The following is a 15,086-nucleotide window of genomic DNA, read 5'->3' as shown; positions in this document are numbered from 1 at the left end:
TTAACAAGTAGAATTAAACAGAACACAGGAAGCAGTAAGAATATCGTTTCACTTACCCTACCCAATAGTTGGAGGTGTGATTTTGAATTTTTTTTTTAATTAAGAGAATGAGTTGAGCTCAACTTTCACTTTACCTCGTTTTAAACCTATATTTTTGAGACCCATTTAAGTTTTCAAAATACAAGCTGTTAATTGACTAGAGTAGTTGATGAATCTCTTGTAATCCCATTTCACACACAGCCTGGGTTTGAGGGTAGGTTAACACAGTATCTATAACTAAACTGTTGAAGTGACATTACCACAGGTCTCAAATTATAGTAATTCCTTTAGCAACTGTTCTAAGTTACAATGGCACTGAAAAAAAAATGACTTACAACCAGTCCTCACACTTACAACCATTGCAGCATCCCCATTGTCACATGATTAAAATTTGGGTGCGATTCACTTAAGAACCACCTTGCTTAGCAATGGAAATTCTGATCTTAATTGTGGTCATAAGTTGAGGACTACCTGTATTCAGGCACACTTGACAAATATCATTATCCCACAATTATATTTTTTTATTCTTCACAGCAACATACATTTGTAATCTAAGGATTGGGTAGAGAAACAAGATTGGAGTAAATGAAGTTGGATCTTCTGAAAATGAAAGAAGCTGCTTTAATTTATCTTGACAGGAGTGGTGGCCTTCAGAAATTTGTTAATGACTGCAAATTATATTGTAATGGTATTTACCTAAAACTATTATTAAGTAATCAAAATTATTTAGCTTAAAACAGTAAGCAGGAAGTTTTAACATTTTTTCATATCTGGCCTTACAGAATCTAGCCAAGCTTGTGCTGTTTTCCGGTTTCTTATATTGGTAAACCCATCTGATATTACTGAGTTGGATGCTACCCTTGGAAATTATATTTTGCATCAACCTGTGAAGGGTACTCAGATTTTTCAGTCAGTAAGGAATCTTTCACATTTTGATCAAATATTCTATGAGTATTCTGAGCCATCATTTTCTCATAAATTTTGAATTTTGAATTACAGGTATGTTTTACTGCAGTTAAAACATTGTCATTAATACAACAAATAGAGACTGAAGCTCAGGTGAGTATTCACCATTATTTCAGTCCTATTTTTTCTAAAATAGTGGCAATAATTTATATTTTAATTACATTATGCTAGCATATGACAAAGATTTGTTTTAATTACCTATCTTTCTACCCTCCTATTTATTTTTTCTCCTTAGTGTAATATTTTTTTTGAAATATAATTCTTAGGGAAAAATGCATTTATTATAAATTTATATATGGTAACTAGATAAACAGGAAAAAACAGAATTCATCTACATGCCGACAAACTTTCAATCACACAGACAGTTCTTGTTGTGTAGTAACTTTTAACATTAATAGCAAAAGTAGCTTTCTATGTATCATCAGTCGCAGACTTGTTCCCAATCTATGATCAATACAGAAACACTGTACGTAACTGGATATTTTGCCTGCGCATGTATTTGTATATATCTCAGAAATAAAATTACCAAAAAATGTGGCACTAAACTGATCTGCAGAAGTTTTAAAGTTTATACAAATAACCTACATTTTAAAGAACCTTTATTTATATAATGTAAGTCAACTAAAATAGTTAACTAGATGGGATACTGTAGTAGATGACACGGGACTCATCTTGTTTTACTGAAAAAATTGTGCTTGCATTAAAAAAAGTTGCCATATAAAAATATACAGGAAAGTTTGACATTTAAGCTTGTGGGTGAACTTTATATTCAGTTAAACTTTGGAAATAGAATGGTTTGATCAGTTAATATTTTAAAATACACCCTTTTTCCTATTTGCAAATGTCCTGTTAAATGTCTTTTGTGTTATATGGTGTAATTTTTCTGTGTCTGTGTTTCTGATTAATTTTGGGGGAAACAGACTTTATACTATATAGTGTCATCTGCTCAGAATTCATGCCACTTTGTAAACTTCTTGGGCATGTCTAATTGGCCATGGCCGGAGTAATGCAGTTATTTTACTATTTTTCCCCATTTTGATGTCAATTTGGCCACATCATTGTTTTAATTAATTAGCATTGACAAACCACAGAACCTAAATGTGTCTCTTCGTTCAAAAAGCATTACTTACCCCTGTTTTATTCCTGGAACTTATTTACTGTATGTTTTAGACTATATGACGCTCCAGACTATAAGACACACTTTAGTTTTAGAGGAGAAAAACAAGAAAAAAAAAATCTGCCTCCCAGCGTCCATCCGGTATTCATCTGGCTGGCGTCCTTGCAGCAAACAGAAAACAGCATGGTCAGCTTCAGCACGTTATCACAGCCCCAGCACATGGCTCATCAGGGCTCCACTCCGTTGCGCCCACCATCAGTCAACTGAGCTAAGCTGCCACCGCTGTCAGGAAATGCTGGAGCCTTTGCTGCGAAGCAGCTGAATGGCGATTGGATTTGCCTCCCGGAATACCACTGATCAGCTGTTCTAGGTGGCAGGGTTGCCGCCGCACATTCACCGCTGATCACAGCGAATGGGCGGTGGCAATCCCTGACACCTAGAACAGCTAATTGGCACTGCACCAATTAGCCCCCTAATAAACCCCTCCCCCCGCTGCAATATTCGCTCTATAAGATGCACAGATATTTCCACCCACTTTTTGGGGGGGATGTGTCTTATAGTCTGAAAAATACGGTATATAATAATATTATAACATTTTTAATAATGACAATATTTAAATGTCTGTCCTATTTGTAATCAGTTCAATCATTTTTTAATTCTCTTTTAGATGAACATAGTCCTGAAACTAACACATTTACCTTCCTTACCCTGTTACCTTCTCAGTCTTTGCAAATTTCCATTTGATTATAATACTCAGAGGTTTTATGTGGCAGAGGGAATAGTGATTGCAATGAGTATCATAACGAAGTATACACAGGGAGCAAAATTTATTTGTTCTGAAGAGACATGTCAATTTTCTGAAGGTATGCTAGTAAGCTTGAACTTAAATTCTTTCATTTTGAAGCCCAACTTTATAGTTTATAATTTTGTTTTGGATACTATATTTCATTTCTCATGTGGATTCATATGTTAGTCAAGATTATTTTCCTACAGCATATACTAGAAAGCAAGAGGAAGCAGAAACTAATTATTTTCTTCAATATTCATCCTTACACGATTCCCCTTATGTAGAATAGATTCCAAATAAGTTGAGCTGTTACAAATTTTAACAAATTCAGAATGATTTCTTATATCAAAGAATCAGAACCAAGATGTTTTAAAAAGCTACATGAAATTTGGGAAATATGTTTAAGTATGACATCGAAACATGCCTGTTGTCAAGTTTCCTGCGTCCTGCTCATGGCAACTTGAAAGCTTTGCACATTGACATCTGTATTTCTACTGCATTGACCCACAGTGTAGGTGTTGTGGCTCCGTTACCGGAGCCTGTGTCATTGTCAGGAGAGGACTCCGAGAGTGAAGGGGAGGAGTTGGCAAGGCCTCCCTCTCCAGGACCCTCCTCTCTGGCAATGCCTTCGGTGTCCGCCGAAGGGCAAGAGATAGGGCCAGGGCCAAGCATGTCCACGCAGCCACAGATGGACAGTGATGAGAGTAATAAGTCTTGGCTGGACCCACGCCAGCGTCGCAGAGATAAGCGTGTGCAACAGAAGAAAGGGCGTGCCTGAGATTAGGCTGAGTCACTGGACCACACCCCACAGGATATAAAAGAAAGCGTGGTGGCCAGTCAAACCTTGTGACGAACAAATCTGAAAGCTTCCACGCCATTCTGCATTGCCGGACTTTTGCTTTAAGACTGGATTATCTCTGGACTTGATTGTAATTATTGAGCTGCTTTCCTTTGATGTATCAGAAGTGGGGAGAAGTTATCTCTCCTCTTTGTAAATAATAAACTCTTGGCAGGCAGCCACTAGGTTGTTGCCAAGTTCCGTTATCGTAAGGAAAAGGATTTTGCCGGCTGGTTTGGTCTTTAACTCCTGAACGTATGTTGGTGTGTGTGCGTGGGGTTGGGGACAGAACAGTAGGGTTCAATAAATAATTGTGGAGTTACAACTCTCTTCTGAAACGAACTTATTTTTGAAAGTTGAAAAAATGCTTTCTAATTTTGTGTGTATGTAAAAAGTTAAAATCTCGGGTGTCTTCCAGCGTCATTTAAAAGTCTGTTAGTTAAAATGCTTAAAATCCTGGCTAAGATCTCAGCTCAAAATCCTCCAAAATCCCAACAAAACACTTTGTAAGGACTTTTAAAACTCTGGCTAAAATCCTAACCAACACTTTAAAGGTTTGGCAACATTTCGACAAGCTCTCTACCTTGTCATCTTGCCGAAGAGCAAGGGCTATAAAAGGATGTCATGTTTTCAGCATGATATGGAAATATCCTGTTAAAGTGCATAGATTTTGAGCAGTTTTCTGATAAAAATACAATGAAAAATATCTGCTTCTGAATTTTTAGAAAACTAAATCAATCTTTTGTATGATTCTAGGGTTTCAGTATATAAGAGTACATACTGCTGGAGCTACAGAATCTGCAACACTAAGAAATGATTTTGTATGCAGCTTATGTATGTCACCACTGAAAGAAGACAAGAAATATCGAGTACTTGGTGGTAAAAACTAAATAGCTGTTATTAATTCAACATGATACAATTTAAAGGGCTCCATACTACTGGTATATAAGGGGGATGGCTACTGGACAACATAGAAAAAAAGGAGAACACACAGTTCTGAACTAGGTTTAGAAAAGTACATGAATGGCGAAGTGTGCATACATCAGTAAAATAGATACAAGTGGAATCTTTTAAAAAAATAAATCATCCATTAAATTTGTTTTAGGACCAGTTCAGCAAATAGATTTATCTGAAACAAAAATTGTGTATTTGTGTGTTATTTATTTATTTGTTTGTTTGTTTGTTTGTTTTTAAGATAAACAAATGGTTGAAATGATTGACTCTAAAGCAGTGAGTGTGTTTCAGGGATTTTCTGGAAGTAAAACACATTTCAGATTTCAATCATTTACAGTGTTTCTAAGAGGTAAGACATATGTTTCTTTGTTGGCTTTAAGCATTTGCGTTGTTTTTCAGGGCAAAGTCTTCCCAAAATAGCCAGTAGAAGATACATATATACATAACAGGAACATTATATTTCCAAATATTTTACAAGCAAATCCATTTATAATGCATCCAGTCTAAACACCCAAAGATTATCTGCTTTTTCTCTATCCATCTGTGCTATACTTATGCTCTTAAGAATTTCCCAGCTCCTACACTTCCCACCCAGTCAACTCCATCCTTGGATGAACTGACACATCCCTATGAAATTCTGCTGTTACAATGGAAAGACTATAGCATTGTTCCCTTTCAGAAAAGACTTTTAGATTATCCTTACTGTTTTCCAGAATTCTTCATATTTGCATGATAGGGTACAATTCACAGGTCAGAAATTTGAATTTAAATCCAGGAACTTATTTTCAGCATTTGGTTTCAATATTTTCAACAATGTTATTTGTTAAATTCCTGGGAATGATACTTCCTGCATCAATTATAATTATATACTTTAAAATTATTGTATGAATGAGAAGTGAGGCATAATTACATGTTTTACTTTTGAAAATATTCAACAAGGATTTGATTAGAAGGGGAAAAGACATTCTTAGTGAATTTGTCTTGGAAATAAAATATAAATGTTATGATGTGATTATTTTAGATTTAATTTTTGTATAAGACATTAATGAAGAGGAAGTAATAAAAATAAAATCCAAGACTTCAATTAAATAAAGACAGCTACTTTAACTACTGCAGCAGTATCTTGTCTTGCTGGGATTTGACTTCTCTTTTCCATTTCTTATGACAAAATTGTTCTGTGGTAATCTAACATATTTTAATATTCTTTAATTTAGCTGTTTCTCCTTGCCACTTCTTGTTTTTATGATCCAGTTGCATATATTTTTCTTAATAGAATTTAATCCCCTATTTAATTATATATTTATCTAATTATACAATCTCCCCTAAGCTAAATAATAGGAACAAAATCTTTAATTCCTGATCAGTGATTGTGTTATTTATCTAAGAAGCAGTTTATTCACAAACATTTTTAAAAAAAATAATGTGAAAAGAATTTATTATTTATATACTCTAAACTGTCACGTCACCATAGTAAAAGTATATATGGTACAAAACTGGGGGAAAAAACAATTTAATTTTCTTGGCAGAATTTGTGATTAAATCATATCTGTTTGGACCTCTTTTAAGAATGTCTTCCCCTATTAATTTCAAGAAGGCTAAAAGCTTTAGCAAAAAGCTTCTTCTCCTCTCCACCCTAGCTTGTATAAGCCCCCAAGTTTAGAGATATTGATATTACCCTGACTTAGAGTACTTTCTCATGGCTGTTATTGTGTATTGTTTCTGCTGTTGAATTGGCAGAAAAGTTAACATAAATTGTACTGCCCCTCAACTGAATTTTACTGTGCTTTAGCAATGATACCAAAATATGGTGTTCTGCTTACAGAGTTCCTGAAGAAAAATCTCAGAACAGTAACTGATGTACTCTTGTGCTTTCTTTCCCATCCCGGTCACCAATTACTTTTTGTAACATATAACAGAGCAGGGCTAGGAGACTAATAACATATAGGGTGCAAGAGAAAATGGATAATTAGCTTCTGCAGAATACACCTGTAAGCCAGGGGTGGTATTCACTTACCTTCGCTACCGGTTCACAAATGGAAGCGCGCTTGCTTGCTTTGCTCGCATGTGCCACCTCCGCACATGCGCAGAGCATCAAAAATGGGACGTAATGATGTCCGGGCAGGTGGGTGGAACCTCCTGCAGTGGCCGCTACCAATTCGCCTGAACCGGATAGAACCGGCTGAATACCATCACTACTGTAAGCCACATTTTTCTGGAAGGTGGGGGACTGGGACTATCTGCTGGCAGACCAACATTGTTGTTTAAATGACACACAAACAGAATCTGTCAGTTGGAAAGGTATGAGGGTTGCATTAGGATTATAGAACAATGGAAGAAATCAGCTATGGGAGATCAGTTGTCCTAGGGCAAACATTAAAATCCAGTTGATAGGATTATTATACACAAGTTATAGGAATTCTGCAGCACAAGCCAAACTGAATGTAGAAGTCTGTGCTTGGTGACAAACCAGGAGATTGACAGTCCTATTTTTTAAAAAACATAGATGTTACCAGTATTACAATAATTGTTAGCATTCCATATCATTATTCTCATTCAAAACAAATAAAAAGAATCATGAGTCACATGTCTAGTGTTTAATTACTCAAGTCATAATGCTATATAGGTCAGTACCTAATGACTATATGGAAGGATGAGCATTCAAGAAATGGTCAAAAAGAACTCACTAGATTCCTGTCCTGAACTCATCATTGCCACTCTTCTCAAGACATTATGGATTTGTAATATTTGTATTATTATTCTTTAAATATATCTATCAGTATTCAACTAAGGGGGAACAATATATGTGTATGTTGCTTTTTTTGCACACTTTTTTGTCTCAATTTTTGCTTTGATAGTTGTTTCCTTTTTTTCCTGTTGAAGTTATATTTTAACTTTGGAAATAATATAAAAATTATTTTAAAAAGTGGTTCTTATCTTTACATTGTTGAAAGGATATGAATATGAGTCCATAGAATTATTCTGCCCAATAGAAAATCCTCACCTGCCTATTTGTATTTTTCCCAGATGAATTATCCAATGAAATGAAAATGGGAAATCAATATAAAGTTATAGGAATTCCTGTCTGTATGCAAAGCTGCTTACAAGCCACAATTTGTCTTGAAGCTAACAGCATATATCCTTATAATTCTACAGGTAGGACAAGAGGCCATGAAAATAGACAATAAAACATACTTGTTCCAATAACAGACAACTGAAATGCAACTGTCTCTTTCTTTTCATTCCAATTTTCTTCTTCAGCAGTTCTCAAAATGTGATCTAGGGACTTCTGAAGATCCCTGGATCTCTTTCAGGGGGAATTTAAGACAAATATATAAATATTTTTAAATGTCTGTTTTAATTTCTAATACAGTAAATACTGCTACATATAACCCACCTATTTGGGGTTTATTAACTTTTTTAAGATGGGTACTAAAACTAAAATATTTGAGAATCACTGCTTTATTTAGTATATTTGCTGTGAAAAAAATGTCTTAATTTTCAGCACATTCATTCTCTCTCTGAGAGGCAGGAAGAGTAATCCCTGGTGAGTTCAGGAGCCAAAAGTTCCTGAGAAAGAATAACAATGTAGAGAAAGCATGCAAAGCATGGCTTCTAGAATTCTTTTCATCTCTTTAGTAATAACTCTCCTCTGGGTCAGCTAAAAGCAACATTGATTTCATGGCACATAATCCATCCATACTGAATCATGTAGGCAGCAGGAAGGAGGGGCTATGGAATAAGAACACTTGGCAACATTCTGAGACATTGCTCAACTGCCCTTCCAGTAGAGATGCACTGGGATTTTTTTTACTCTGCAGACCCAGAGCGGAATGGGCCAACTTGCCACAGCCAACTTGCTGCAGCCAATTCACCACGTCAACAACTTGACACGGGAGAACTCACCACTATGGAACAATTTAACAATTTAATTTCTGGACCAGGACGCCTTGCGCACGGTCACTCATGCCCTCGTCACTTCCCGTCTGCACTACTGTAATGCTCTCTATATGGGGCTCCCCTTGAAGAGCACTCGGAGGCTCCAACTGGTCCAGAATGCGGCCACACAGGTGATTATGGGAGCGACACGGCGCACCCTTGTAACACCTCTCCTGCGTGAGCTGCACTGGCTCCCGGTGGTCTTCCGGGTGCGATTCAAGGTGCTGGTTACCATCTTTAAAGCGCTCCATGGCTTAGGACCTGGGTACTTACAAGATCACCTTCTGCCACTGATAGCCTCCCACCGGCCAATACGGTCCCAGAGAGGGACTCCTCAGGGTGCCGTCGGTCAAATAATGTCAACTGGCGACCCCCAGGGGGAGAGCTTTCTCTGTGGGGGCACCTGCCCTCTGGAATGAATTGCCCCGGAGATACATGTGATCCCTGGCCTATGAACCTTTCGCCGTGCCCTTAAGACTTTACTGTTTCAACAGGCTGGGCTGGCTTAAATAATGAATTTTAATGGGTGTTTTAGTTTTTTAATATAAGGGCCAAATTATTTAATATGTTTTAAACTGTTTTTAAATTTTATGGATATATGTGTTTTATTGTGGCTGTGCACCGCCCTGAGTCTGTCAGGAGAAGGGCAGTATAAAAATTTAAATAATAAATAAATAATTATTTAAAATAAAGAAAAAATATTTTAAATTTTGTCATTCACATTTCATTTTCTCCCATCTTTTGCATCCTTTCTTTAATGATTCTATTGCACCATTTCTTTGATATTAGTGTAACTCGTCCCGCAATGAGTTGTGGCAAGTTGGCTGTGACAAGTTGTGCCATGGTGAGTTGGCCATGGCAAATTGTCATAGATATCCCACCCCACGTCTGATCTATTTTCAAACTTGGGTTTTCCTTTAGTCAGCTTTTTCCCTACACAAAATTTGACTCCATCGTGTTCAGTTTCATTGGATTGGAAAGAATAAAAAATGACTAAATAATAAATAATAATAAATAATAAATAAATAATCTCTTCTTGTTTTGTACTGGAAGGGATATTAACATGAATTTCAATTTCAGAATCATAGTATCCCAATCTTCAAAAACAAAGACAATTATACCTAAATCTTTTTCTGCTCTAATTTTGTTAGTTTAGCTATATTCATCTTGTATTCCCTGAAATTGAAATCTTTCAGGTCCACTCGTTTTCTTACTAGAATTCGAGAATTTATCTCCCTTTGAACTAGAATTCTGGAACCTGATATTCCTTTAGTGCTATTTGTTTATATTGTTTCCTGATGTACCTACAATGAATTGAATCCAGAGTTGTGTTCTAGTGGTAGCAGCAGTTTCACTTATATCTTACCTTTACCAACCACCGAATTTCATCCTTGTAGATGTTAAGGTATCTATCTTATTTTTGTTTTGTATCAGGGCCTTCTTGCATCAGTGAAAAATTTAAGTACCTGCTTTCTTTGACTTCAAATTCGTGTTGGAAATTTACAGCACTTTTGGCTAATAGCTTTGCTTCAAATGTTCTTCCATCTGGCATTTATAATATTCTGAAATTGTCCATAATGTTGAGCTTAGTACAGACGATTGATGGAGATGACAAAACAGCAGACTACTTAGATCTTCTGGTAATAACAAATGATTCTCTTATACTGGAGAGGTAATTATTCTTTTTCTTATGGTGATGTTATTAGTTTTCCCCAGTAGGAAAGTGCTCTCTCTCTCTCTCACACACACACACTCACACACACACACACAATTTAATTCAGCAACCTGTGTTTTATTGTATCATCAGTAACAGATGTTGCTGTAATCTGAATTATGCATAACTCCCTTTTCTGCATAGATTTATTCAACTGAAATTCAATGCCATGGTGAATGCCATGCCATGGTGAAATACTGCAAATTCATTAGTGAATTATCTATTTTCTTCAATCATCTAGAATTATGAATTATAGTATATGTCTTGTGCCTCGAGGCATTCGGCACTTTCCATCTGGTGAAGTTTTTCCAACTATATCAAAAGATAAACATGGGACCGGAAGTGCTATTATTCAGGCTGGTAGTGCTTTAATGGCTAAAAATGGAATATGCTTTATTGGAGAGCTGACTTCATATAAGAAAGAGAAACTTGAACAACTACAAGCAGGTACGGCAATTAGCAAGTATTTGTAAAACCAAGGGTAACTTTAAATATTTCTGCTAGATTGCCTTGCAGCTTTGAAATCCTAGAGAAATTATTTTAATCACTAGCGATATTTCTATACCAGTCAATTTTAGTACTGTACAATCAATATTTTTCTATTACAAAGTTATATGTAAAATTTCCTTGGAAATATCATGCTGTATGTTCATTCCACTATATTCTGGCTGACAGTTACAATGGACATACAAATAAGCTTTCATAGAGCTAATAATGCCTCCTTGCAGCACTCTTAAAAATATGGCAATCTGCTTTATACCAATTTTTCAATCTGGTACCTGACATCTTCAGATATTAGGATGTATGTGTATCCTGGAAGCAATACTGGCAATGCCCCATATAAAAATGCAAAACATCTCACGATTTGGTGATTTTTGTGAGATTTCAGACTTGAGACCGTGTCTGGGTTTTCATGTTGGATTATGATAGCACTTAAAATTGCTACTGCATGTTTGGCTGACAAGATCTCCAGGGTTATGAGGCAGAGTTCTTTCACATTATTTATTTTTATTTTAAAATCAAGAATTGACCTTGAGATTTCTTGCATGAAGGGTACATACATACTGTGATTTTTGTATTGTCCTAATGAGATTATTGCAAAATGAAATACATTGGTGTAAGAGAGAAATGTCAAGCTTCATTGCCTGATACATAAATATACATATAAAACTACACATACAATAGTTCAAAAGTGAGCCTAAACTAATCTTGTTTTCTCTAGATTCTGGCAGTTCCAGCAGAGCTGGGCTAAAATAATTTTCACTTGTAGAGATTGCTATTTTCATTACCAAAATAATCCCCATAATATCTGTTGAATTATCTGAAACAGAATGGGAATACCCGATTTCTTTAACAGGAGCCCTCCATTCAATGCTTGTTCGTTTAGTAAATAGAATGAATTCTTCTATTCATCAAGAGAGGCTGGATCCAATCCATGTAAACCTTTTGGATGATACTTTTGAGAGAGAAGCATTATAGAAAGAACATTTCTAAAATTGGGAAATATGCAATTAATATCCAAGTTCCTTTAAAAGCAATGATTTAACACATACAGTAAAGTAAGTTATATAAATCACCATATTTTGAGTAGCATTTTTCTTCTTGCTGTTTTGACTAGTACTAGAGAGCAGGACAATTACTAAATTCATTCCAGGAAAGAAATATGGAGAAACTAGCGATCAGCAAGTTATTTTTCCAATTCAAACAAGTTTCTGGTCATTTATTGATGTGGATTCATCTTCAAAAAAGCATATACAACTGGATAATACTGTAATTGGCCAGTTGGTGAGTCTATATTTAAAACAATATTGTACAATATTGATTAGGAACAGTAATACCTTTTAGAAAGGCACTATAGATAAAATGCCAAGTTAGCATGCATTTTCTAAAACATGTTAATTTTCCCAGTCAAGAAACATATTTTCATCATTCTATAACACCTGGTATCACTCAAATACCATAAACAAATTAAATAAAAATCATGGTATAACAGCATAAATAATATCCAAGAAATTACTACCATAGCAGTAAGTGCATCAAGTAATATTCTGAATGTTCCTTTGTGAAAAACACTGAATCTTGCATTTTTAGAATCTCTACTTTTAAATATTTTTAAAATATTAAGAGTTTATTCTAAATTACTTTTTAAAATTAGGATTTAAGCTTGATTTCAGCTACTCTTATAGATGCATTTGGACTTTTGATATACTGCAATGAAGCATCATGTTGTCAGTCTCCATTTCCTGTTACGAATTTCATTTTTAAAAAATCTATTGATTCAGAAGAGATTTATACTACCACCCAACAGTTCCAAACCCAAGATTATGAGGAAGTAAGTAGTTATTAGAAATTACAACAAAAAAGAAACTTTTTAATTACAAACATTTTATTAAAATATTAATATTTAATTATTAAATATACACTAAATATATTAGTGTTTTTTCATAAATCATAATTTATACTGTCATTTCAGTTTCTTGCTTTTTCAAAGAATTTGCATGTAGAATTATGTCCCGAATCAGAAAAGTTAATTCATGGCTACTATCTAGCAAGTCGAAGAGTCAGAACACAGCTCATGAACGGACCTAATCTCTCAGCAACTTCACTAAAAATCTTGTAAGTTGTAAATTGACACATGCTAATTAAATACTGCCCATTTTGGCTTTAAATTGGACTAATAGATGAAATTAAGAGATGCACTAATTAGCAACTCCTGATCTCATTCAAACATGTATCCATAAATGTGCTTCAGACTGCATAGTAATCTTTATGCTTTCTCTATCCAGATATTAGTCCAAACATCAAAGCACTGTTGCTTAGAACATACATCAAAGGTTTGTCTAGTTTGTACAAGTGTGCTGTCCCATGCACTGGTCAAAAAAGATTTGTCCACTTTGATCCACATATTCAATGTCTTTTCAGATAGCATTTAGCTGTTTATCCCTAGTAACTGTTCAGATTCCGCTCAGCGGGTTTTTAAGTCAAAGCAAATGAGTCATTTCACTGCAAGACGTTCTGCTAGTGATCAGAGTAGACCCCTGGATTTTTCCTATCCAGTTTTCTAATAGTTACCATAAAAGGCCACTAGACAGACATATAATCCTTTTATCAGTTTATTTGTTCAGCAATTGGTTGTGTGTGTGTGTGTGTGTGTGTGTGTGTGTGTGTGTGTGTGTGTGTGAAATAGTGGCTATACATGTATATTATGTACATGTTGGAGTCATAAAAGCAAGATTTTCAATGAGAAAATTAGTCATCTGAAATGTACAATGGATTTAAAAGTTTTATTTTTGTTTGTAGGATTTCGCTGTCTAAAGCGCATGCTAAGCTGAGTCTAAGGACAAAAGTACTCGAACAAGATGTTTTAATTGCAGTGTTATTATTTGAATCATCTCTTACTTTAAAATATGGTAAAAAAATTAAGCCAAGCAATTGCTCATAAATCCAAGTAAGATCACATAAGATACTTAACAGGAGACTTCACACATATAGTTGAACACACGAGGCCGAAGATGCCAAATAGCAGACAATGCTACTCATGAGATTTCTATCCTCTTTCCTCTTATCAATTGGCTGAAATAATGTTATTGAAAAGTAATGGTAGGAGATATTTTACTATTTGTCTTCTAGTAGCATGTTTCAATTTTCAGAATTGATTCAACACAGCTTGTTATGTGTGGGGTTCTTTGGGGGGGTTGGTTTGGAAAATTAAATCTGTTCTGCTATCGCTGAACTATTAACAATCTTTCTGGTTCAACTTTATGAAACCTGTAATACTTTAGCATCTGAATAGCTATTGAGCCCCTATTCTTGAGGTAGAAAGTAAATAAATGTTTGTATTATTCTTAAATATAGTTATATAAGTAATCACTTTCCAAATTAATGACATAGGAAATTGAGCAAATGCAAAAATTTGAATCATCAAGCATTAAGATAACTTTTATTCCGTGGTTATAATAATAAATTTCCATTTCCAGGTACTATGTAATCCATATTACAGCTTTTTAAGTAAGGTTTCTTTAAGGCATGATTTGGAACCTTTTTTCTGATGAAAAACATTCCCTGGGGGATAATCCAAAACCAAGAGGGGATATCATTACTGTTCTCTCTTGGTATCCTCTCTTCCAAACAACAGGTTGCAGATCAGATAGCTTATTAGCAGTCTGAATTGATCTATTGCATAGAGAGATTGATATTACGGTATAGGTAATTTTAAAGATAAATGGACAGGCATTTTTCCAAAAGGCTAATCTTGCAATTATATTTCATATATAAAAGGATATTTAACTAGCAACTTTTCAAATAACAAATTTATAATTTGCTTTTGCAAATTTATGCTCAAAAACAAATTCCTAGATAAACGTGTGATTTTAAAATATTAATTAATTTAAAGATTAATTTTCTTTATACAGGTGCGTCTGTATTTTGTGTGGCTCCTAATGCACTTTTTCCATATGAACTCAATTCTGAGAACTCCCTGAATCAAAGGGATATTTACTTGACGGAGTGCCACCAACAACTGAAACAATTCATTGCTACATATGGGCCTGTGACACATGTTCTCAGCAGTGAGATTTAACAATACACAATACTGAATCCAATTCTCAAGAAAATTAATTCATTCGTCTAGCCTATCTTTGCCGTTCCAAGTTATGTTATAGAATACATTAATGCTGTAATGACTCAATTAATGCTGTAATGCAGGGGTGTCAAACTCAATTTCATTGAGAGCTGC

At 34.9% G+C, this 15,086-nt stretch overlaps 1 protein-coding gene across 1 annotated transcript; it reads left to right on the top strand.

Moving 5' to 3' along the window:
* Window positions 1-624: 624 nt before the first annotated feature.
* On the top strand, window positions 625-14,930 carry MCMDC2 (minichromosome maintenance domain containing 2). Its single transcript, XM_070942241.1, has 14 exons — window positions 625-727; window positions 822-952; window positions 1,039-1,098; window positions 2,790-2,985; window positions 4,504-4,626; window positions 4,943-5,050; window positions 7,726-7,854; window positions 10,072-10,309; window positions 10,593-10,798; window positions 11,970-12,136; window positions 12,507-12,683; window positions 12,825-12,967; window positions 13,652-13,761; window positions 14,764-14,930. Exons 1-14 carry the CDS (start codon window positions 625-627, stop codon window positions 14,928-14,930), a joined length of 2,058 nt encoding a protein of 685 aa, XP_070798342.1.
* The last annotated feature ends 156 nt before the right edge of the window (window positions 14,931-15,086 follow it).

This window comes from Pituophis catenifer, unplaced genomic scaffold (assembly GCF_029215685.1).
Source record: "Pituophis catenifer annectens isolate HBS135680 unplaced genomic scaffold, rPitCat1.0.hap2 SCAF_3, whole genome shotgun sequence".
Classification (NCBI taxonomy): Eukaryota; Metazoa; Chordata; class Lepidosauria; order Squamata; family Colubridae; genus Pituophis; species Pituophis catenifer.
Note: the sequence above shows the minus strand (reverse complement) of the source record. Positions and strands in the feature narration are given on the sequence as shown.